The 25,994-nt window shown below is 46.6% G+C and overlaps 1 protein-coding gene across 5 annotated transcripts in view; it reads left to right on the forward strand.

Annotated features, from left to right (window-relative positions):
- Positions 1-25,994, forward strand: part of PAPPA (pappalysin 1) — a 345,861-nt gene that overhangs the window by 303,777 nt on the left and 16,090 nt on the right. For 4 of the 5 annotated variants that reach the window (XR_016458996.1, XM_090121651.1, XM_090121650.1 and 1 more), the window contains 6 exons: positions 3,900-4,068; positions 9,845-10,028; positions 12,771-12,981; positions 13,569-13,740; positions 17,197-17,344; positions 20,265-20,374. Coding sequence is in view for 4 of the 5 variants with exons in the window: in XM_090121651.1 (XP_089977777.1) it covers positions 3,900-4,068; positions 9,845-10,028; positions 12,771-12,981; positions 13,569-13,740; positions 17,197-17,344; positions 20,265-20,374 (994 nt within the window). In the remaining variant the exon portion in view is untranslated. Of the gene's footprint in view, positions 1-3,899; positions 4,069-5,618; positions 6,128-9,844; positions 10,029-12,770; positions 12,982-13,568; positions 13,741-17,196; positions 17,345-20,264; positions 20,375-25,994 lie in introns of those variants that run through there. The other variant, XM_090121652.1, reaches the window with a different exon arrangement.

Here is a 25,994-nt window from a genome sequence, read left to right on the forward strand (position 1 = left end):
CACCTATGCGTATATATGTGTCAAAGCTGTCGCTAAGGAAGCAGATAATTAGGGCACTGTGTTAAGATGAGTTTTTGGAAAAGTGCTTGACCCCAGGGTTAAGGAAAAAAACATTTGGCTGCTGTAAGCTTTTCGAAGGAGGAAGTGCTGGTTTGTTTTTGTGTGGGGAAGGAAGAGTTCCACTTAACTGTTACAATTTTCTATAAACATGTTAAAATACAAATGTTTCTAGGATTGTGTCACCGAGACCCCAATTTAGCAAAGCCTCCAGCTATTTGCTTACATCCCCCTGTAGTCAAATCTATCAGTGGGACTTAACCATGCTTTTGAAGTTAAGCACATATTTAAGTGCCTTGCTGAACTGGGGCCAATATTGGCACAGAGAAATAAAGATTTAGAGGCTAATGACTGAGCTCATTTAGATTAGGGATGGGCAGAATGGATTTGAGTAAAGTAAGAACTGGCTTAGAACTTCAGCTTGCATGTGAAACTGACACAGCTCAGGGCTTTTTACATCACTGAAATGGTTTGTCTTGATCTGTGTTTCTAACATACTGCAGGCAGCGGATACTGCAAAAAATTCTTGCACTCAGCTTGGTGCAAAAATGTTGTTTTAGGAAGTTGTACGTTCTTAGAGCAAGAACAGGAACAGGTGAATCATGAGGTGGATCTCATAAAATACACGACTTCAGAGAATAACCCAGGCACCAATGCTTGATACTTATTTATATTGGAATGTTGAGTGGTCTTTGGGTCACTTTCCTGGCTTTTGTCCAGTACTTTTGCAAGCAATTCCCAGATGCATCTGGGGAGTCAGGATAGACCAGCGATGACTTGGAATAGGCAGTGTTGATGAAATCACCCAGTTGGGATTGCAAGAAAAGGGGTTGAGCTGTCCCATGCCAGGAAGCAACATCAGTTATAGTAGAAGTGATTTAATGCTTAGATTCTCTATATTGTTCCTTTCCAGAGTAATACACAGTTTCTGGAACATGTGATGATTAACCACTGTTAAATGGCAGTACCCAAGCAAGAGCTTCTGTAACCCACAGTTCTGTAATACGGATGTGATGGGTTCTTTGTCTAAATTTCCTACTTGCAGATATTCATTTCTCCTTTATTCCACATTTGCAGAACTCAATTCAAGATCGTGACTTCAAAATTCATTGGGATTTATGGCTGACAGTAGCTGATACCAAATTGGAACCAGTAGCTAGAGAACCAGAAATATTTAAATTAGAAACATTTGGTGGCAGTGGTTGTTTTTTTACAAAAAGTGAATGGTTGTATTGTTTGTCACTGAAGTCATTCATATAGAGTTACAGACAGAGAGAGCTGCCCAGATGATCTGCTAACCAAGGCATAATCTGGAGCCTGGGGGGGGTGGCTAAAAATGTTCCCTGGCCAGTTAAGAAGACCACAAGGGGACTTGTAAACAGAAAGAAGAACATCACAATAAGTGTTTCTTAATGCCTTTGTCTGTGGCGTTTCAGTTCTGTAGGACTTTCAAGCCCAGGCTTGCTCATCTGGTGTCCTGATCTGAACTCAAGAAATTAGATTCTTTCTCTCCTTTACATTGAAGGAAATGAAAAGCAATGCCCTTTTTTGTGTTGCTTCACATTTCTCCAGGTTTCTCTTTGTGCAAATTGCAAAAGTTTTCTTAGGCTCATCCTTCCTTTGGAAGCCATTCAAGCCTGAATTCAGTTCTACATCGGTGCATTGAACATTGGTTAACATGAGACATTATATGAAATATGAAATGTTATTTTATTTCTCCAAGTTATGTGCAGAAATGTTTTCAGATTTTGCATGTTTTGCAATGGGCATGAAGGTTTGCAGTGTTGTGCTTCTGAGAATGGCTTGGCGGCGGTGTTCGTTTTTTTTCCTCAATGAGTCAACTTCCTTGTCTCTGCAGTCTTGGCATGGAAGGAACTCATATGGCAGCTTCACTGTCTGAAAAATGGAGGGGAATGAAATAATGCTTAGATTTCACATGTAGGTGAGCTGGGACATGCAATGAGGATTCAGTGAGGCATCATTCATCGGTTACGCTCTCTGAGCATCCGTGTTCAGGCATTCTTCTGATTAACTGGTGTTGTATTCAACTGGTGGCTACCCAGCTGCCCTAGGCAGCCTCACATGCTGCAGTTCACGCTCCTGGCTGATTTGTATTGGGCATTTGATTCATAATGGGCATTGTCTAATCTCACCTTGTTTCCCTGCAGGAGGAGGCTACCTGGGCTTTAGGATGTACCAACCAGTTGTTCTTCCCCCATCTCATGCCCAGCCTTACTCATCAGTGAAAAGTGAAATCAGTGGCAGTTTAAATTTGTAGGTCAGGCAGTGAGTTGCAGTGACTGGAAAACGTGCATGAAGCCCTTGGTAGAGAGGGATCACACTGAAGGCAGGGTCATCGTGCTCTGTGATGAGCACCACTTATCAGTCATACTGCTGGCAGACCACATGCTATGTGTTGTGTATGAGGGTACTGAGTTGGCCAGTGCAGAGGCAGAATTCTTCTTCCTCAGCCCCATTGATGTCAGTACATTGTGCAGGATGAGAAAATAAGATCTGTTTGAATGTAGGAATTGTGTATAGCCCATCACACTGCAGGGAAGGGCTGCCACTGAACAACGTTAAATTACAGGCAGCAAGCTCTCATATAGCACTAGTCTGGGACAGAGAAATGAGCTGTGGAGGTGCATAATGCTGTCATTTCACCTGGCACAGAACTCAGCAGAGACATGTGCAAATGTGCTTCTCCACCGCGAATGTGGGCATAACAACACCAGCCCAGGTGTCTCACAGGGGTGTCATGAAAATTAATTAGATAATGTCTGCACGGTGCTTTGAACACAGCAAAACATCATGGACGTGCTAAGTCCTGTGCTTAGTGAGGTGGATGGCTTTTTGGTGGCTCTTAACCTGTTTTCTAGGAGATAGGAATATCTGGCTTGTAATCAGTTTCAAAAGATGGGTGGTGATGCATTACTTCCTTCTGCAACTTCTGGTGTTTTGGGTTCTTCACCCATGCAGGACATCTTTGCATGTGCCTTAGGATTCTCAATACTTTCATTGCCCTGCAGCTGAGGGACTGTCCCACACTCCATTTCATGATATGCTAAAATGCTTGACTCAGGTCATCAGAAATGGTTAAAGATCTGATGTCTGCCAGACATCTCCGTGTATACAGGAATAAAACAAAATGCTCTTTTTACAAGTTATGCTGAATGTTAGAATAACTCACTGCAGGGAGAGCGGTGGGGAAACATTTTATGGATGGCAGGACAGCAACCAGAGAGATCTGAAATGACAGCACGCTGCTGAGCTTGATAAGAGCTTATCAACACAGCTACACGACTGATATTTGGTGTTCCGCGTGAAGTGGAATAAAGTGGATGTGTTGATTGCTATCGAGTTTCGCAGAGATAAGAGAAACCTTTCCTCACACGTACACACATGCACACTTATCACTGGCAGTATCAGGCACTCCTGAATTCAGCAGAGACTGTAGCTCGGATGGGGCACAAGCACTGCTCTTGGAGGGGATTGCTCACTTGGGATGTACAGATGCATGTTGGTACAGCACAGGAAGGCTGTGGTGCTGTTGTTTGTGTTGTTTCTCTCTGAGGGTGTTGCAGAACAGAAAGCCGTTCTGCAGACTTGGCAGGCTCTTCCCTTTTGCCACAAGACCCGTAATTTGCTCTCGTTGTCATCACTGTTCCCACTACTCCAGTCCTTCAGAAGATGCAGCTAAAGGGCTGTGCTGGTTGCTCAGGAGTGCTTTGCTGAGTGGGTCCGGCTTGCAATCGTGTCCCTGCAGCCTGGCACACAAGCTTGCTTTTTTTGGAATGAACTAAAGGAACTGAATGCAAATGCCACTTCTTGTCTCCCCACAGCTGTGTCCATTACTCCTGCGAAGCCACAGACTGCCAGAAGCTGGAGATTGACAATGCCTTGCTGAACTGCACCGGGGGTGGGTGGTACAACGGAGCCCAGTGCAACGTGAGCTGCAGGACGGGCTACATTCTGCAAGTCCAGAGAGATGACGATCTCAGCAAGAGCCAGGTTTGTGCTGCTGGTTTTGTGTGACCCACAAAAGATGGATGTGCAAATGGGTGTGGAGAAGTTGAGAAATAACCCAAAATCTCAGCTCAGCTTTGGGACAGGAGCTTTTCCAAATAGTTTTTCTCCAAGCAGGAGCCATCTGACTGCATGAAGAGGTTATGACAGTGAGCAAATCTCAGATGTTGCCCAATTTTAGAGATTTTAGGGAGTTGAAACTAGATGATCATTATGGTCCTTTTCAACCCAGGCCATTCTATGATTCTATGATTTTTCCACCCAAAATGTTTAATTGTGTGCATAGGCATTCTCTGATCTCACTCAACCAAATGGAGTTTCTGGGGTTGTTTTTTGGAGGGGAGTGGGATGTTTGTTTTTTACCAGTTTCTAAGCAAAATTTCTCCTTTCGTTCCTAGTCTTAAATGTCTTAACTCCTTTGCAGCATCTCAGTCCACCTGCTTCCCAGCACACTGAAATGCATATCAGGGAGTGGGAAGCATGTAAGCCTTTTTGCTTCCAACCAAAGCATAGAAAACTCACCCTAGTGGTTTGGGTTTCATTTGCTGTTCTCCTGTAGTAATCCAATCTCACAAATGCAGCATGGCCCAGTGCAGAGCATGGGGCATTCAGAAGAACTGCCAGTTTCCTTAAGCACTGGGAAAATGCACAAATGTGTTATTTGGGGAGGTGGGCAAAATGTACGTATGGTATGTGGACGTGTGCCTGAAGCAGAGGTCTTGTGATGATGGGGTGGTGGTGGCCTCCATTGGCACCTTCCTGCCTGTTGTGGGACAGCACACACATCTGGGGCTGGGGGCAGGCAGCTGCTCTAGGCAGCCTGTCTGTATTTGTGAACTATCGTGTTCTTCATGAGTTCCCAGAGAGGGGAGACAGAGAGGAGGGGAATGAGTCAGCCCTTTCAACTCAATTACAAAACAAATACAGGACCCCGCGAGCTGGGCCTCTTCCATCCTAATTGGCATCAGCACCAGAACCCCAGCTCCAGCTGAGCAGTTTTACAGAACAGAAAACAAGTTCTCAAACGAGCCTGAATGGCTGAACCAGGAAATAGTTGGAAATGATCTGTACATTGAGCACACAGGAATCCAAAACCAAATAAAACAGCCTAAACATGTTTCACCAGTGCTGCGTTATTTAAATGCAAAAAGTACCTTTTGGGGAGGCTCAGCCAACTGTATATGGTTTTGCTCTGAGAAGTTTGGTTTTGGAGCCTTGATCAGATTCATATGACAGGAGTGGAAGGCTTTTAGCACCCTTAGCTAATGTGATTCACTGCCTATTACAACATCCTTCCTCTCACTCTGCTCTACTATTGCACTTTTTGTCTTTTTACCACTGATACAATCTGAGAGCCCTATGGATTTGTTTGCTCTGTGCTGTGCAGGGATGGAGTGAAGCATCTTAGTGCTCTGCTGAGCAGGGACATCTCTATCAGCACATGCTTTGCAAGTATATGCATGTGCTTCAGAGATCTGTTGAATAGGAACAGACAGTTTCTTTCCCCATCATCTTGTTTTATTTCTTTCTGTAAGGTGTTTCAAGCCAGAATTTGTGGAACGTGCATGCAAGAAATGAACTATCAGAGCAACTCCAGAATCTGTGGTTTGGACTCCTCGTATTGTGTTGTATTGAATTGCATGGTGCTCCTGCCACAAATCTTTCCCAGCTTTGGTTCTTCTTCTGATCACAAGCAGTTGGAGATGAGATGGGATACGTGGCTTGTTATCTCTGCTCTTGGGACTTCATGCTTTTCCATAAAGCTGGTGGTTCTTTCACTGTTGTCATTCAGTTGGGTGTGTGTCCTGGTTAGACTGATTGGTGGGACAAGAGCTGTGTTTTCCCTGCTTAAGTGACACTGTGGAGGGCTGCACGAGGAGGAGGAAGGAAAGGAGTTTTATACATGTAGATTCTTCATTCTTGAGTGGGAAGGAGACAAAAGAGAGGTTCAGTGCCTCAAAGAGCAATCCAAACATTGGTGGCCTATGACTGCAGCATGCTGATGATGACTGACACACAAGTGAGGACACCCTGGTTTAGCATCTGAACCACATCCATCTTCTGTAATTCACTGAAAAGCAGGGAAAAAATTTTTTTTTTAAAAAAAAAAGATGAACAGAGAATTAAAAGCAAAGTTTTCAAAAGCACCTTGGAGATGGAAGGGCACAAGTCACATTTCAAATCAATCTTTTACATCTAAAGGTTTTTTGAAAATCATCCTAACAGTTCCTGCACTTTCTGGCCTCTGTGTCTTCTTGAAGCCACCATTTTAAAAAAGCTTGGGGAAGAAACTTCATTCATCTTTGCTCTCTGAGAAGTTCCTGTTCCCAAACCCTGTAAAACTCCATAAAATCACCAAACCCTAAAAGCATCAGCCCCATGCCCGGCAGAAACCATTTGCTGCTGTTAAAATGAAACAAAACAAAACCTGAGCTGTTTTCTTTCTCTGAGGCTCTCTCTCATCTTCATTTAGGGATTTCAACAACAAAATGGGCTGCCACACTGATGGAGGCAAAGCCATCACGTATCTTTTTCACAAAGAAGATCCTGGGATGTTTTCATTTTCCCCCAATGTCCTCCCACCCCCCTGACAACTCCATCGCTCTTTCTTCTTCTCTCTCCCACTTCCCCCTTTGTCTTTCACTGCCTTCCTCCCCCTTGTCCTTCACTGAAAGCCCCGCTCATTCAGTTCCTTGTTGTCATCTCTCCTTGAAGCTACCACCACTGCTGCTCTGGTCAAGAGGTGTTATTTAAAACCCAGCAGCTCCCTAATGTTGTGCAAAGGCATCATCAATCATGCCAGGAAAAGAAAGCAAGGCTCATGTGGGTTCAATTAGAGGCACAGTAGTGGGCAGAAGTGGAAGAATACTTAGAGGGGAGGGCACAGCTGTTCATTTTTAAGGAGAGGAAACTTCACACGTGAAGCATCGCTTGAAGAAGGAGCCAGCTGGGATCTCGGGCAGCAGGAAGGAGACATGAATTCTCCCAAGCTCTTAAAAGTCCCAAGAAACAAATCTTTCTGACACTAGATTTGTTTAAATTTGCATCCTCTCCACTGCATTTCAATCTGTATTTTTTTCTTCTTCTTCTTCTTTTCTCCTCTCCTGCCCTCCCTCCTTGCCTAAACCTCTTTTGGAAGGCAGGACGTGAAGGGAAGCGGTTGCTGCGATGCCAGTCAAAGCAGCACAAAGTGCCCAAAGTGACAGCTAATAAACCAGATGAGAAAACCGAGTGCTTTGCGTGGGCTGCTGTGTGCAGGGTGACCTTGTCAGAGCAGACAGGCGAAACAGGCACATGCCTGCTCAGGCGTCAGGTGGGAGATCTGCAAAGGCAGGAGCAGATGCTGCCACAAAGACCCGATGCCGGATCCCAGGGCAGCAGTGCTGGGGCTGTGCTGTATGCAAATACCCCGAGGTGTTTCCTTCTGAGGTCCTGCAGCCAGATGCTGCAGTGATCCCACCCTCCAGTGGCACATTTGGGAAGGAGAAGCTGTAAGCCAGTGGGTGCCATCTGCAATGCTTTCTGCGGTAGCGTTGTCCTCTGCACTTAAAATCAAAGCCATCATCCTGCTGCGTGGTGGGAAGCTGGCTCTGTTATGTCCTGCTACATGCATGCACTCCTATCACTTAAAGTTATGCTGCTTAGTGATAGACGTGCTTTAAAATATTTCATTATTACATCTGACCATCAGCTTCCATCATATAAAGTGTGGAATAAATCATTGGAAAAAGATGAGAAGTACGGATCCTACCCACGTGGGCTCTGCTTCTCTGCATGGGAATGGCCATGCCAGTGTGCCAGGAAGAGGAAAAGGCATATGGGTCTGCAAGGAGGTGACTCTTACAGACTGATCAGTAGTTTTGTTGGAAAAATACCATGGAGAAAATGCCAGAGTTGAAAACGTGAAGAAGACTGACCTGAGTTCTAGAAGGCAGAAATAAAGCACAGTGAGGTATAGCTGTAGCAGGAGATCACTTCCAAGGTAGGGTGGCCCCAGGGATGCTGCGTTTCCAAAAGGCTGTCATGTCCTGCAGCCTTCAGCTAACAAAGACCATGCCCTCACAAGTGCTAGCTTGGACAAAACATTCTTGCCCGTTTTTTGTAAGGTGTGACTGTTGTGCATAGATATTGCATCTGTTTCCATTTTTGTATTATATTCTGTAATTTGAACTCTTTATTTGGTGTTCTGTAGAGCAGCATCTGATATGCAGTTCTGTCATTGGAGAAACTCCCTTGTGCCCCACATTGTGTTTCCACAGCAGGTATCAGCTAGAAGGAGCAATCTTTTATTGTCAAACTAGATCATCAAACCAAGACTAAGCAATGAATTCTTGGAGTGGAAGCTCCATCGTTGATAGAGCTCCCCTGTGCTCAGTGTAGAGCATCCAGCAGAATACAGTCCCAGACCCATGTCTTTTCCTTTATGTTTGGATAGCCCCTTGGGTTTATGCTTTAACCTCCTGCAGTTGAGGTGCCCTGCAGCCACAGTGCTGGAGCACAACTCGATAACAGCATCTGCTAAGGGGGATGCAGGCTTTGCTGTGTCCTGGAGCTGCCCAGCCTGGAGCACAAGTGTGGTGCTGCTGCTACGCACGTGCAATATGAAGACATGGGAATATGCTGTCATCCCTTCTCCTGTGGCTGTCAGAATTACACAGCAACCTCCTGAAAACACAGACATCTTCAAGTCATCATCTAGCTACAGAATATATATATATATATAAAAAATAGTGCAAACAATCCACTGGACAATAAATAATTAAGAGCCACTGGGGAGCGAAATGACTGGAATGAGAACAGAGTGTCATTTCACCTGAGCATTCCAAGAATCCCCAAATGTGCTACTCTAAATGTGTAGAAAAGGCATTTTTTTTCTATCAGCGGTGCTCCCTGTTTAAATAAACTGCATGGTCTAGAAAAGGGGTTTTGTGCCCACTTGGGAAGTGTCCAGTTTCTCAGCTCTGGGACTGCTTTTTCCATTCTGAATGCAACCATATATCAAAGAGAGACAGGTCTGAACTTCTGCTGAAACCATTAGGGTGTTTTTGCAAAAAGGGAATCCGGGTCTCTTTGATGTGTGCTAGAAAAATTTCCCTTCCTTTTATAAAGCCAGATCAATGGCTGGCGGTGCAAATCTCCTGCGAGCGTACCAGCCTGAATAAAATATTCCCCAGGGACAAAGGAGTGCTGCTGTACGGCTTGGTCAGATTCCTTGCTGGTATCTTCCCCTTCCACAGTATCTCGTGTTTGTGTTTCTCACATTTCTCTTTCTCCCATCCCTCTCTTTATTCTGGTATGGGGGGAAGAGTTGTGCTTTCAAAATCATCGCATCTAATCTGTGACCATTTTCCCTTCTTGGTTAGGAGGCAGATGTGTTGTTTATTCTGTTCTCAGGATTTTTGGTCCGCTGTGTTGTTGGGTTATTCCTCAAATCCATAGAAGTGTAGCCTTGATGTAGCTATTGACATTACTGTGGCTTTAGGGAAGTCAGAGCACAGTAACTAACTCTATTCAACCTCTCTTGTTGAGAGTTTCTGCCAAGTAAACATACGGGCAGGATGCTCTTGGATCTGTCCATTGCAAAATCCTACAGCAAGAGTCTATCCAACAAGTGTGCATGGCCCTGGTGTCCCGAGGCACTCCAGTGACTTTCTTTTACTTTAGTTGTGAGACACAAAATCAGTGGTTGTTACTAGGCTTTAAACAGCCTTGGTCTCTCCTTTGCTGGCTGTGGTGGCTGAAGCTGTGTGTCTTCTTCCAGATGGAGTCCAGCACCACCATGACCTGCACGGATGGGAAGTGGAGCAAGCAGGTGACCTGTGAGCCCGTGGACTGTGGTGTCCCAGACCAATACCACGTCTACCCAGCCACATTCAACTGCAGTGAGGGGACCACCTTTGGCAAGAAATGCTCCTTCACGTGCCGACCTCCTGCTCTTCTAAAAGGTAACAGGGGTACTGAGCTGGGGAATAGCTGCACAGCTAGTACAGACTGATGCCAGTAATATATGTTACTTTCGCTGCTTTTTTAGAATTCCTTATGATATTTTAAGTATGAAGAATTATGAGTCTAGGGAAGGTTTATTTATATTAGAAGCTAAGTTCCTTTGCATCTCTCTGTTACCTTCCTTTGACCTTTGCTTGATCGTGGCTGGCCGGGCAGGAACGATGCTAAATATTACTTCCATACAACCAAAACACAGAAAAGTCATGGGGATCAATCAAATTGAACTCTCATCTTTTCCCATGCCTTTTTTATTTTTTTCTGTGCCTGTATCCCTTCTATACCTCCTCCACGTGCTTGGAAAGGAGGGAGAAGACTGAAAAGTTCCACGTCCCAGTGGCACAGTCTACCATCGTTGTTTTTTCTGGTCCACCCATCACTTCTCTATTTTGCTCATTCGTCTTGCTCTAATTCTGACTTTCTCTTTTCTTCATGTTTGAGAAACTCTGCAAGTCCTCATTCTTAAAAATAACATTCTCTGCTGCATTCTCTCTTTTTCTCCCCATCTTCCCTGCTGTTTTGCTGGTGGCATCCAAATCCTGTTCAGCACCATGCACTCTTTTGCTCACTGTCAGTTCACCTTTCTGATCTGGTCCTCAGGAAACAAGAAAATTTATCACTGTTAATTTGAAAGAACATTAAAGTCAAATAAACATGTCACCTTGCACTGAAGTAATCTTAACTGCTGTTGTTGACTCAGGTACAATTGCTGTATAAGCTCTTTTTGTACACTTGGTGTCACCTCCTCTGCTAGGATTCACTGCACATTCCAGAAGAGGCATGTGAAGTATTCCACGTTTCACTGAAAGGATATGTTTGTTGATTTCTTTATACATAACCAAATTACTCAATTCTTTTAACTCAGACTTGGGAAGGTAACCGCAAGAAGCCATCCCACAGTGAAAGCTAAGGCTCGAGGGGGGGATTTTTATCAACGAATTCCCTTTTTCCATTCACATACTCAGAGGATCATTTTCACCAAGGAGGTTTTTTTTAACTGAAAATCCTAGGAGTTTTTTTGAGGGAGTGCATGAAAACAATGTTCATGAATCATAGAATCGTACAGTGGTTTGGGTTGGAAGGGATCTTAAAGATCATCTCATTCCAACCCCCCTGCCATGGGCACAGAAACCTTCCACTAAATGAACTGATGTTAATGAACTTGGGGGAATGTAAAATTACCCCAAGCATCCAAGTGGCTGAACATCAACGAGTAGAAGTCATGACCAGCAGGAGCTGGTGACTCTGGCAGGGGTAGCTGCAGGACCCATAACCCACCATGGGTCAGGGAGTACAGCTGTGGGTTTTAGCATCACTTCACTTTTGTGCAGACACTCTGTGAGTTGTAAGTTAATGGCACCACTTGGTGTACAGCCATCGGTGATGACTAATAGATATTGCCACTAAACTTCTGGAGAACGGCGTTCAAATGACTCATGCCTAATTCAATCACTGACGTCATGACAGCACCGTCGGTAATGTCACAGCTTATCACATTGCAGTGGTAGTATGATATCACCATGACTGGTCTGCAGAGCTGCTGCATGAGTCAGAGGAGCATGCTCGTGCTCCAGAAAAGAGCTTTCTTCTGTTCAAAATACCTCTGCAATCATCTGCAGCTGAGGAGGGGAGAGAGAAAGCCAGGGCTGATTTAATGAAACTTCTCTTATCTTTGTGGAAAGGGCAGGAGGGCTCCTCCACATAACTTCCTGAGCCCTCCAGAGCCTTTTGTTTTCTTCTTTGAATTCCAGCATCATGCCCAGGCTCTCTTCCTTTCCTCTCATTGCTCTGGGGTTTGCAGTTTGTCGGTATTATTTTGGATAACACCAAAGTTGGCTGACTGCTGAAAATACGCCTTGTGGGTTGAGAAGAGTTCCTGCAGCAGTGCTCAAGGATTTCAATAGAGTATTAGGGATTTTTGAAGGGTTAGTGGCTCATAGCTGTGTTTTGTTTCTTAGGAAAAGCTTATTCCTTTTTAACACAGAGTATAAAATAACAAAGAATGTGAAGTGCACCGAGACAAAGCTACTCTTAGCTTAACCTTCTGAAGTCAAGTAGGTCACAGCAGAGGCAAGGATATCTATCATACCCTTTACCTGTGAGGTGCTGGCCAGGAAAGCTTCCTAAGGAAAACAAGTCTCTAATGAGTATTATGAATCATATTTATCACAGTAGTCCCCAAGGACTGAGAGTCCTCAGCTGAAAATGGCTCCTCAATGTGTTGGAGTAGTGACTGTAATGCTAACAAACAGATGCTACTCCAAAAGGCTCAAAATTGAAACAAAAAGAACTGATTCAGTGCATGGGTAGAACACAGAAGAATGAGGAATGTAATGGCACTGAACACTGCCTTGAGGTGGGTAGCTCCGTGGCTTTGGGGAGGAGGGAGCTGATGTACAAAGCAGGCTTTCTTTCGGAGAGCAAAATAAGGAAGAGAAATACAAAGCCAGTGAGGTTTCACCTACACTATAGCATTTCCTGCAGTAAGCACTGTCTGCCTGTTGTCTCCTGAAAACAGAGTCCTTAATGATTTAAAACCATCATGTAGAAAGAAAAGATGCATAGGACAGTTGAGTGTGCTGAGCCAACTGAGGTGGCTGTTGATATATTACGGGTATAATGACATTTGGGAAATAAAAACACTCCTGCTGATCGTTGTTAACTTTGCTTTTTGTCCTTCTCAGGGAACAACAGCAACTTGACCTGCATGGAGGATGGGCTGTGGTCCTTTCCAGAGGCTCTGTGTGAACTGATGTGTCGAGCACCCTCCATCGTCCCTAATGCAGATCTTCAGACTACTCGTTGCCTGGAAGATAAGCACAAAGTGGGCTCATTTTGCAAGTACAAATGCAAACCAGGTTACCATGTCCCTGGATCCTCCAGAAAAGCGAGAAAGTACGTAAAATAGTAATGCCACACAGTCAGCATGATTCAGACAGCCACAGGTCAAAAAGATTTTGAGAAAAAAAGATGAGTAATTTATAGCAGGGTGCTGTAGGGAACACCACTGAATACTTCCTACATGAAGATAGTTGTGCAATTTCAAGGGGGCATTTGGCACCTCATTCTGTAAATCTTTGCCAGTGCTCAAAGGCAGACCTTACCTTAGAGATATGCAGACTCTTTGATATGCAGACTGGGGAGTCCCCTTTGAAACTGTATGGGAAAGAGTTGTACTCTTGTGTCCTTCTGACTTGGCACAAACCCACTTCAAACCAACCACAGCCCACAGAGCCGGGAAGCAGTTTTTTGGGAGATATGTTCAAGGCCAAAAGAGGACTTCAGGCTGAGTGTTGGCTTTGCAAATAATCATTATTTTCACTCAGAGACCTCATGACGCAGATTCACAATTTGTTCCCCAGGTGTTAAAAGCTCAAGCACTCTCATCCCCTGCACCTGCTAGCAGAACTCAGAAGCTCTAAAGGCTCTTAGCTGACTCAGCTGCTCACTAAATGGTCTTGTGTTTTTTTCTGCATGGGAAGGCGGGCCTTTAAGATCCAGTGCACTCAGGATGGCACATGGCTGCCAGGTGCTTGTGTGCCTGTTACGTGTGACCCTCCGCCTTCCAAGTTCCATGGGCTCTACCAGTGCTCCAATGGCTTCCAGTTCAACAGCGAGTGCAGGATCAAGTGTGAAGATGATGACAGTCAGTCGGTGAGTCTTTCTTATCCTCACTATTTCAGACCATAAAAGTGAGTTTTTATCTTATGGTCCTTGAGGACTCTGATCTTGAAGGGATCAAGTGCTAAACCTCCCTTGAGATCACTTGAGACCAGAGGCAGAGAGATGGAAAAGGGAAATATGTAATTAAAGTAGAAGAGGGGAGCTACTTCAGAGAGCCTGGAAATATTTTTAAGACTGTAGTAATGGTATTTATTAACTGTTAACAATAGGGGAGTAGCAAGAAATGAGTGGCTGGACGAGTAATTGGTTGGAAAATCTGCTCTAGTGGCTCTATGATGTAGGTAGGTGTAATCAAATATGGTTTCTGGTATTACATTAACACAGGAGGAAAGAAGTAATAATGAACGGGTATGAGGTGTGTGCACTCATCCTGTTTGTTCATGCTATTTTACTTTGCTTTTCTCTCCAGTTCTTTTTCCTGATACTGTTATGTGCATGTCATATGATGTTTTATAGGGATTATCGCTGTACAGGTGAACTGTCTAACCTTCCATGGGTTATTTTGGCTGCAAGGTGTCATTAATCATTAGGGTCAGATCTTCATCTGGCATAAATCAGCACGTTGCTTTGATTACCTAGGAACTTTGTTCATTGATAAAGAAGGTCTGGCTTTTAATATTGTGTTTGAAATGCTTGGTTTTCCTCACCAGAGTTAATTATAGTTGTGAAATAAGTAATTTCTCCCAGAAGTGCTGCTGGCACTTCATATGCTGGGGAAGAGAAAGCGGGGATGTAGAAGCTGCTGTTCTTATATGCACTGCAGACAGCACAGTGCTCTGTCAAAAGCCTTGTAATATCACTCCTGAGGATGTATGAAAAAGGGATCAGCCCTGCTATGATGTCAGTGATCCAAAACCCAACTCTGACACCTGTTCCAAACGTTAAAAGCTACAACAGAAACAGCAGTAAGGTTTCTGAGGCTGGAAAACTGCATTTGTTCCCTGCGAAAGCTGTCCTGCCCACTTCATGGGGATGAGAGGCAGAGCCTAGGGTTGTGCATCAGAGCACCCTAAAGAAGTTTGGTTTGGCTGCTGTGAATTTTTGAGACATGGGAAATGTACAGTTGTGTGCAATTTAAGTGGGATGATGATGACAGTCAGTTGGTGAGTCTTTCTTATCCTCACCATCTCAGACCATAAAAGTGAGTTTTTATCTTATGGTCCTTGAGGACTCTGATCTTGGAGGGATCAAGTGCTTGATGCAGCACCTTTGTGCATCTCTGCTTTCTCAGACTGACTGCACCAGGGCACTAACAAATGGTATGAGGGCCTTCTGGTTGCTTTGGTAGGAGCTAGACGTGAGGAGAGGCAGGATTGGAGTTAGGGTTACATCAACAAATGAGCTGTGGAAAATGAGAGATACAGCTACATCTCTGTTCAGTGTAAGGAGGATTGTAGTGACTGCTTGGATGCAAAAGTACCTTGAGCAAAGAAGCAGATAACATCCTAAGAAAGGGATTTGCAGAGAAAGGTATTTCCAGATATCCTAGAAAACAGACAACAGAAGATGAGGGAGGACTCCTGGCACAAGCCAGAACCACTTGAGAGGTGTTAATTATTTAAGGATTAAACCCCACTAAGTCTCTCTCAGCTATATAAGGTGATAATGCACATTGCATCCAAGCAAGAAACCCAGCAGGGATTTTCACAAGAGATTTTGCAGGTCAGGGAATGATGGACAGGATGTTACTATAGCAATGGATATCCTGGGATCTCTGAGCGTATAGCAGAAACTACACAATAGTACTCTAGAGCACAGCCAACTCTAGGAACATAAATCAGGTTTCATGGCTCACCTTTAGAAATCACAATTGAACCCTGGCATGCAAACTGTGGTGGAAGTGCAACACACTTGCTAAAACAGCAAATTGTGCTCAATTATCACTTAGTCGTCTCTTCCTGAATTCGTCACTGTGCTGAAAGATCATTACTCAGCTCTACAGATGGCATCTCTTAATCACCAGCAGTGTAATGGTCATTTAAGCAGGTACCTCCCCCGACACCCAGAGACAGGGTCTTCCTTTTCTGCACATTGCACAAATCAGTGGTGAGATCTGAATTAATTGCACTCTGCAAGACTGGCCTTTAGGTGGGAGTCACTAAACTGGATCACATCCTGAGTCCATCTGCTCCATTATGCTTTCATAAGATTTTCTTATTACATCTGGCAATGGCCAGATGTCTAGAGAAGGGAATGCAGCTCCCATGCAGTAGTCTGCCAATGAGACCACTTTGCATCTCACTAAACATTGTTTTCATTAACAAAGCTGAGCAAAAAAAGCATTAGGGTATCATGCAAAAGGCTAACACCGAATGCAGTGCAATTTCCCATGTCTATACAAGGGACTTATGCAGAACCCTGTGCAACAAGGGGCATGGGATGCAGGGAAAAGCTCCAAAGGCAAATTCAGCATCCCTGGTGGAATTTGGATCCCACTATACAGAGCACGCTACAGCATCCCCAAAGATATCCACCCTGGTCTCCAAGAGCTGGGTGAGTAGGCTGAAGGCAACAATGCAAGGAGAAGCAGAGATCCTGTCTGGTTCTTGCACTGAGCAGGGTCACTGTGGGAGGCTTGGAGCCCAACCCCAGCACCTTCCCGTTGAATGTCCCCACTGCCCTGTGGCAGTGAGACTCACAGCTCCTGCAGAACAACAGCTTGTGCAGAAATCCCCAATGCCATGTGGATAGATCCAGCAAAAGATTGCCTGTGCATTGCTTTGTTGTTTCTAAAGGGCATGATATTTCTCCCTGGACTTTGGTATTCATTCTCCAGTATTGTACAGAGAATCTTTTCTATAAGAGAAATGTCATATTCCATTCCTTGCCCATTCCCACACCAGAGGATTTGTTTCTCCTTTACACTTGCCTCTGTGCATGTCTGTCTCTGCCTCTTTGCTTGCTGTCATTCAAGGCAGCCAAGCTCTAAAGAGCACGTTCTGCCCTGCTAAGCATCCCTCTCGTGTCCCGCTTCCCTTCCTCCTTCAGATGGCCACTGGGGATTCTTTCTTTTTCGAGACAAATATGATGCAACTAGTTAGAAAATAGAAGAAGGAAAAGGTTGTCTGCAGTCAACACGAACCTTTCAGCAAGAGGAAAGAGGGCAGATGGGGTGAACGCACCTTTTTTGCAGCTAGAGTGGATCCATTTTAATGTAGAGACCTTGCAAAGACCTTGTAAAGACATAACATTGCATAGAGGAGGCGTGTGTGTGCTTTTGTGTGCAACTCAGCCTTCTTTTTATTTATTATTCAGCTGAGAAGTCCTTCCTTGCCCCCCAGAACTGGCGGTCCCACCCGGGGCTCTGCCAGCTCCAGAACTTTGCTCCCAGCTCAGCTCTGCCCGCTTCTCCCCTCTCACCCTGCGCCTGCTGTCCTTGCTGTTGTTTTTGTTACCGTCCCTATTATCTCCTTGTCTCTTTCCCAGGGCCGTGGAAGCAACGTGATTCACTGCCGGAAGGATGGCACCTGGAGCGGCTCCTTTCATCTCTGCAGGGAGATGCAGGGCCAGTGTGCTCTGCCCACGCAGCTCAACAGCCACCTGAAGCTGCAGTGCTCCGGTGGATACGGCATAGGTCTGTGGACATGGGGAGCGAGGAAGAGGATGGGAGGGAGGGAGGAGTCTGCAGTCTTTGGGGTCACTTTATGTTATGGAGCCATTTACCTGAGTGAGAGGCTGCTGAGGGCAGGAAGCTGCTTTGGGAAGATGCTTTGGGCTGCCAGGTATCGTGTAATGTGCTGACTTCCTTCCTGCTCCTTCAGCATTCCCAGTTTCATCATGTCCCTTCTTGACCAGCAAGCCAGGCTGCACCAGAGACACATCCAGTCCTCAGAGTAAGGGAAGAGGTTGTACCTCCACTTTCTCTGACAGTTTTGTAATGTCCCTGAACTGCACACACACACACACCTTTGATGCCAAAAAGCAGTGTACTGGCAGGGAAACACAGCAGCAGGAGCATTCAGCTCTGCAGAGGGAATGAGACCAGCCCCTTTGGTATGGCTGTTGTTCAGAAGCCCATGTGAGGATGTTAGCCCCGTCCTTCTGGGGTCACTCTGCAAGGAGTTTGGAGCTTTGGGGGATGTTTTGAACTTGACTTTGTGTCACCCAGACATACATTCCATGCTGAAAATACCCAGTATTATACTTTCAACCCCTGCTGCCTGGGTTGCAAGGGGAGCAGCCCCGTGAGGCCCCTTCTGCAGCCCCACACCAGCCCCCCCCCCCCCCCGCCCCTGCCCGTCCCTTTGAACTTGGAGAAATTTCCTCATTTTGCAGCTCCCTCATTATATCTCAGCCGCGCGAGGGACCACGAGCTGCCTTGTGTTCCCTCCCCCGGGAGGAGAACACGACCTGGATGAGATCATCGCTCTGTAATGATGCCAATTACAGATCGTATATCAAAACAATTCAGACCCGCTCCTCTCCGTAAGTGTAAATAGCGCGGCGGTGAGCGGGCTGCGGCAGCTCTTAATGTGGCGAGGTGTTTTACCCTTGAGATGAGGTTACCTACCAGGGTTTTGCAAAGAGAGAAATTTGGATTTCTGGACTGGAGGGGGGGAGCGGCTGGGGGCTGGGAGCAGGAGGACCCACAGCTGCCTTCCATCCTCCACCAGCCCCGCTGGCTTGGCCACCAGTGCTGTGCCTTGATGTGGAGTCTGGTGGCCCTTGTCCTGTGGCCCTGCAGCCCTCCTGGAGGTCAGGAGGTGGGTGGGATCCTCATGGAGATGTGAAGAGCAGCTCTCAGAGGGCACAGCGGCCGTTGGCTCTTATCCTCAGCAGATGGAGACATACCACACGCTTTGTTAGTTTTGTCCTGCATCACCTTTTGGGAGCAGGTTGTTGGGATTTTGATGGGGTTTAACCCCACAGGCAGCTCAGCACCACGCAGCCCCTTGCTCTGCCCCAGTGGGATGGGGAAGAGAATCAGAAAGGGAAAAATACAAGAACTCATGGGTTGACATAAAGACAGCTTAATAGATAAAGCAAAAGCTATGTGCATAAGCAAAACGAGGAATCCATTCACTACTTCTTATCAGCAAACACGTGTTCAGACGCTTCCAGGAAAGCAAGGCTTGTTATATGTAGTGATGTATTGGGAAAACAAATGCCGTCATTCCCAGTTCCCCCCCCTCCATCCCCCAAACTTCCTCCTCCTTTACCCTGGTTCTGTTGCTGATGCCATATGGTATGGGGTGACCCTTTGACCAGGCTGGGGCAGCTGTCCTGGCTATGTCCCCCAGCTTCTTGCACACCCCTGGCCTTTCGTCTAGCAGGAGAAGCAGCAAAGTCCTTGGCTGTGTGTTACTCTGTTCTGCTGCAACTAAAAGCATCGGTGTGTTATCACTGCTATTTAATCAAAAATCTGGAATACAGCACCATGTGAGCTTCTACATAGAAAATTAACTTTATTCCACTTACCCAGCACTCTGGACACTTACCTAGCAGTCTGCAGAGCTGCTGTCGCATGTGCTAGGAAAGCAAAACAAACCCCAAGTGCTGCCCAGGCCTCCCTGGCTGAGCAAGGTCTGCTTGCTCCCACTGACTCCTCCATGAGGGAGGATGTGAGAAGGCAGAAGCAGGTGGGGAAAATAATAGCATCCAGTCGTGGTCACTATGAATCCCACACACCTTTGGTAATTCCTCAGACACCTAATCTGCCCTTCCAGGCTGAGGTGTGTGTTCAGCCAAAGGTTCAGCTCTCCAAACCAGTGCAGAGATTAATTCCTCCCCCAGTGCTGATGGGAGTGCAGAAATCCTAATGACATGTTTGCAGCAGCTGTGCCATTCAGGAGTGATTTTCCAGGGGGAAACGGTAATGGTCCAACATACTATGGCTTATGGTTGTGTCACCACAGGGCTCTGGGATATTGCTGCAGAGGATCGCAGCATGTTTTAATAAAGAAAGGACAGGATTCCCACTGGGTATGACAGTTAATCAGAGAAAAAGCAGGTTTATGTGTGAAGAAAGCCATCATTACCTCTCTGTATTCTTCTTATCAAGTATGGGACTTAGGTGATAGCTTGCCTGCAGTACCATTGGGCTTGGTCACATCTAAAGGGCTGTTACTGAAGGTCCATAAATCTGACAGATGGGATTATGTGATGTCACAGGTGAGATGAGTTTGGCAGCCTTACCTTAATCATCCCCATCACTTGAAAGAGCAGTCAAAATGGAGAAAAACCTCCACATTTTCTTGATGATCTGAAAGAAAAAAACTTGATCCCTTCCATGAAGTTAATACCCAGAGAAATACCTAAATATGCAGCTCATACAAAAAGGCCTTGGTGTGTTTGCCACCCCCACAGTCTGCTGAGATGCAGGGTTGTACTCAGCATTTCACGTGTGGCTAGAAGATATGTGATAGTTACGGTTGACTGCTAATTGCAATTTAGGAAAAACGAGTCCTAATCCTGTCCTTCAGCTGGAAGGATGCTGGAAGGGTAAGGAGCTGCATGCTCTGTCCTGTAGCTTTATCATCTCGTTTTTTGTGCAGGTGCAGAGTGTACCACCTCGTGCCTGGACCACAGCCATGAGCCCATCCTGCTGCGTGTGAACGAGACCGTGCAGGACATCCAGCATTGGATGAACCCTCAGAGAGTGAAGGTCAGTGCCTGGCAGTTGTGCTAACTACATCCCTTGCTCCATGTTTATGTGTCGTGAACAAACTGTCAGTTAGCCATGGTTCATCCAGTGAGGGGGAATGTGTGGGAAAAGTCTTTTGCCCTTTAGAAAATAATTCCTGGGTTTTGTAGTGTCTTCGCATGTTGTTCTAGCAGGGTGGTACCATTCTCTCCAAGTTGTTTTCTCTCTGTGATTTCCCAATGAAAATCCATTCAAGGTGGAGACCCCCAGTCGTCATGCTCAGATCCACCCAGCACCTCCAAGGGGCTGATGCAGGGGTTATGATTACACAGGAACATGTGATGGAAAACGAGAGAATGGGTGCCCGGCAGGTTTTATTCTCTTCCTCCTCTTCAGCATTTCGCACACTTTAGGTGTCAGGGCTGGATTTTTCTGCACTGCTTTTGGCTGACAAAAAAAGCTGATACAGGGGGTATTTCATCTCCCAAAGCAGCAAAGCTGGCTGGGTCCTGCCCGCCCCCCCATTCACCCGCATGTGAGAACTGCCAGCTCAGCACAACCCCTTCCAGAGGTCACTACTTCTCCCTCTGCTTGCTGCAGAAGCACAGCAGCGTTAACCACTTGCAGTGCTGTCCTGGGTGCCCTCCAGCTTATGAGTCACCCCCCACGGGGGCACACACACCTATACACAGTGCTTTACACACACGCTCAGCCGCGTGCAGGCAGCAAATAGCTGCTTGGTTTCACATTGATATCAGTGGGAGACACACACACATGCTGTGGCTGCGGTTAGGGACATGCTCTGAAAATCTCTGCTGCTTTGTATTTCCCTGTTTCACATGGGGCCATACAGAGCAATAGAATAAATCCTGGAAAGGGATGAGGAACATAAGTCCACAGAATACAACAAGCTCACAGTGTCCATCCCTGCTTCCCACTCCCTCCAGGCAGCGAGATTATATTACTGCCTAAGCCTGGGCCTTGCCAAGTTTCTGGCATGGAACATAAAGAAAACCCCTATCTGTATTAGGGGCAATTTCTCACTGGCCCTTTCCCGAGTGCTAGACTTTAAAGTGGTTTTGTAATTCATGGTGAAATAAAGTGACAGCTTCCCTCCCGTTCTGTGCCGTGCGCCTTCGTTTATTGATGCGGGTGCGCAGAGGGAGCTGTAACGAGTTTTATACCTTCAGGTCTCTGGAGGGCTCATTAGGCAGCAGGGAAAACACAGAGTGGTAAAGGGGGGATGAGGGGAGCAAGGGAAGGAGGCAAAATCACAGTTTCCCAGAGTTCAGTGGTAAATAAGATCTTGTTTGCCATGATGGTTGGGGACCTTGCAATTGGCTAGTAGATTTAAGTTTGTCCCACTAACACTTTGTAGACGGGGTGAGATTTAGGTGGGAAAATGTGCTGGATGATGGTGGGGAGGCTTTGGGGGCATGCAGAGGAAGTGGCTTTGCTCTCATGTCTCCTTGGAATGCAGAGCTGCATCCTGGCAGCCCCCTTGGGTCGTGCAGGGCTTTCTGCTTGTCGAGCAGCAGTTGTGTGCACAGTGCTGAGAGGAGACCCATAGGGTAGGCAGCTGGTGGGGTGATGCTGGATGGGGGGGTTTGGTAGCTGTGAGACATCCATCTTGTTCTGCTCCCCAGACAGAGGATGTCACCCACAGCGAGCCGTGCCTCGCAGGGAGCGTGTGCTGTGGGAAATGCTGCTGCCAGTGGAGACCCTGGAGAGATGAGGATTGGGATGCTTCAGGGGAAGGTCCCCGTGGCCATATGCTATATATCATTAATAATATGTGTCTCTATTTACGTTTGCTGACAGCTCGTTGTTGTGCCATGTGAGCGAAGCGACCAGCTGCTTGCATTTACAGGGGTCTTCATTGGTCACCAAGTATTTCAGTGATACAAGGGAAGCACTTTCTGTTACTTAACTTCAGGCACAAATAATGTGCAGATCAGTGCGGCATGAGCAGCAGATAAAGGTAGAACCAGTCTGAGGGACTTGCATTTGAGAGGACATGCACAGATAAAACACAGGGAGAGTCAGCAAGAAAGGAACACATTTGTGTGTGGCTGCTCAAGCAACAGCTGTTATGGAGGCAAAGTGGAAAGAGGGAACCATCCCTCCTCTGGGAGTTGTTTAGAGCAGCGCTGTGCAAATCACTTGATTTTTCGGTTCGCTGGAAGTTCTGTCAAATTAAAACATGAAAAAAATGTTTTCTCCTAACCAAAGAGATATTTTTGATGTTGTGATTTTTGGTGAACCAAAAAATTGGAGGAAAACCATGTTGGGTTTGAACATAACGTAGTGTTTAACTTCCAACTATTTTTGTGTCGTTTAAGAAAAATGAGTATTTTTATAGCTTTCTGCTTAAAAATAATTGAAATAAGCTTAGAAATCAAGTGTCTTCTCACAGGAACAAGAACCAAATGTCATCACATTGATGTGTTTTTTCAGAATTGGTTGAGGCTTTGAGTTGCTTTGCTTGGTCTGAAACTGATTGCTGAAATCAGTGCGAATTTGCAGTGTCTCCCAAATCATTTTCAGCAGGAACAAAAAGCCACCTGCAATCTGCTGTGCGTCTGCTGTTCTGTGGCAGACAGCATTTGGGACAATCATTGCTCTTCCTCTGATTTCCCATTTGCTGCATGTATGCAAGGGGCAGCGAGCTGTTGAAGACACCTATAGATAGAGCTGCCAAGGCTGACTACAAGGCAGTGAAGAGAAAAAAGTGAAGTGCCTCAGAAAGACAGCTTGACAGCTCTTTCCCAGTGAGTGCCGATACCTAATTTCCTAGGTTGTCTGAATATGGGTGCTTGTCTTTGTGCCAAATACTGTCTCATTGCATGGGATAGCCCCATATGGGTTGGCTGGCAGTGGGGCTTAGTGAGTAGGGACGCTACCCGAGTAGTGGCAATGCGTTTCCCCCCATCCTTGCACCTGAACGCCACAATTCCTGAGACTTCGGGTGCTCAGAAGATATCAAAAATGATCTGAGCAATCCATATCTGTTCTCCTTCAGGTAGGGTTTGCAGTTATCGTCCTTTCTTCCATTCCAAAGAGTGTCAGGCTTGTTTTGCAGGCTGAGAAACTGAGTCGCAGTTTAGGGCAATATAGGGGCTGAGCCCCAGAAGTGTGGGAGCTGCCCCCCATCTGCAGACCTGAGAGGCCACAGCCACAATGAGCCACGTCTCCCTGCCCTGTCAGCAGCACCGATCCCCTCAGCAGCCCTCATGGTTAATTGCCATGCTCATTTAGTGCCTGAGGAGAGGGTTCGCTGAGACCGGTGGATGCCAGTCCTCGTGCTTGGGCTCCAGGGGACACTTGACCCATCTAAGGTGGAGGAGAGCTCTCCTGGGGAAACGTAATCCCCTCTGCAGGCCACAAATGGTTGACATCATTGTGTAAGTCCCACAGTGGGGAGGGAAGCACTGTGACCCAAGGCGCTAGGTCTTCCCTCACAAGGAGAAAATGACAGCTTGATTTGCTTTCTTGGCTCTTTGTTACCTACTGTGGGAGCGCATCCCGGCTTCCTCTCTGTTCACAGCAGATGGAGTCACAGCCACCAAACCGCAGCTGGAGCTGAATGGCATTTCTGGAATAGGGACAGACCAGGCGGGAGGGCAGCTGTGCTGCAGGAGCTGATGAACGAGGGCAGCCGGGCCATCAGGCAGCCATGTGTCACCACAGTGACCCAGGGAGGGATGAGGCCTGTGCCGTGCTACATGGGCTTCCTCAGCACCGCCTGGCATGTGAGGCCTTTCTTTCTGTGTGCACTGATGCCATCTTGGTAGTGTTAACAAGGCTCCTGCAGTGCTGCCTGCACCCCTCCTTCCTTTCCATTCACCTCATCGCCCCACACTGCACTCCTGCACCTTTGGACCTCTTGGCACCACAAGAAGTAGGGGTGATTCACAGCTACCCAAATCTTCTCTCATTCCTCAGATTTCCAGCCCAGATTCTCCCTTCTCCCGCTCCCCCTCAGCCCAGCAGCAAGCTGAGGGCACAGACAGGACTTGTGCTGTGAATTTGGGTTTGGAAAACCAGCAGGGGGACCCAGAATTGTGATCGAGGGCCTTTCCCAAGTACCCTGCTTCCAGCTCAGTGGATGTCAGCAGGATTGAACTTAGTTGGAGTAGCTCTAATAGTCCCTGCTAGTAATGAGTCATCCAAAGAGAAGGCAAAGTAACTGGGACTAAGCCATTGGCACACGCTCCTGTGCAGGACTGTCCATCTGAATCCTTTTGGCACATCCTGGCTGCTGCGGAGAGAAGAGCTGAGTGGTGTTTGTGATGAAAAGCTCTGGTTATCTGCTGGGACCCAGCCTTTCCCAGCTGCCGTATGAGTGTCCCACTGACCCAGTGATGGATGTCACACAAGGTCAGCTGGCTCTCCTGTGTTACAGTCTGGGGTTGCACACCCTTTCCTGGAGGCTGGCCAGCCAAAAGTTGTTCTAGCCACTGGGATTCAAGGCAGCCTTGAGCGAGAGCAGTGATCTGTGCTTGAGGAGACTTCACCTTCCATCTCTTCCTCTGAGGGGAACGACAAAATTCAGTAGCTGCTGGATTTTTAAAACTGGGAGGGCCTGGAAAGTAGTGCATCTTCTGCAAGGGGTTGGTCTCGCTTGGAAACTTCCTTCCTTAAGAGCCTGTTTCAGGGCTGTTTGGTTCCTTTTGATAGCTCCACATGCTCGCACACATCAAGGGGTTGTGTAGATGTTGATGCTTCTTACCAGGAATGTGAGGTGCTGAATAGAAGTGCACATTTTCTTCTTGGCTGGCTTCAGATACGAGAGGCATATGGCTGAGTTTTTCTTCTTCAGTTTTTGTTTCAAAGGCTCTTGAAGTACTTCCCCCTCCCAGCCTGTTGACTGGTCTTGTTTATTTTGAAACCTGCAAAAGTTTCCTTTCTTTTCCCTCTGAAGTGCAATAAACAGCAGAGCGGGGGGGAAAAAAAAAAAAAAAACCCAAAACAAACAAAAAAAAGAAAACAACAACAAAAAAACAACCCGAGCTCTGGTCATTTGTGGCAGGCAGCAGGCTGGAAATCTCCAGCTGCCTGTCAGGAGCGCATTGGGGGAGCGTCTGCCACCGCAGGGCCCCCGCACCTTGCAGCCTCCCCGCCTTGCCCCGCTCACACAGACGGGCCCTGTTGTGAGGCAGGTGGGGCAAGCCGGGCTTGACTAATAGTGGAAAATCCGAGAGCATCGGAAAGATAAACAGCCCCAGTCAGATAGTATAAAAGTCCTTTTTCTAGCACACGCCAGGTAAGCCTCAAATGACAGAAACTGTAAAAACATGCTGAGGTTCCCCTGCAGATGGATTAAATTAGGCTTTGGATAAACAGGGGGAGGGATGGCTTGTACGTCAGGTCTTCCCAAATGTTAATCCCTTCCTTCCCCAGGCCTCCGTCCAACCCCAGCCGCAGTCCTTTGATGAGTACCCATGTACTCGTGTTGGCCATTGTTTCATTCATGGAAAGTAACCCAAAACGATCCTTGTCCTGGTGATTGTTGTGGTGTATGGATGGTTGTCCCATCACCTGGACCTCCATGGTACTGAACTGCCACCACCACTGACTGGCCAAGCCTCTTTAAAATCTAGGTTTGCGTATCTACAGACAAACAATGAGTGTCCATATT

The sequence above is a fragment of the Phasianus colchicus genome, chromosome 19 (genome assembly GCF_987193195.1).
Source record: "Phasianus colchicus chromosome 19, bPhaCol1.hap1.1, whole genome shotgun sequence".
NCBI classification, from domain to species: Eukaryota; Metazoa; Chordata; class Aves; order Galliformes; family Phasianidae; genus Phasianus; species Phasianus colchicus.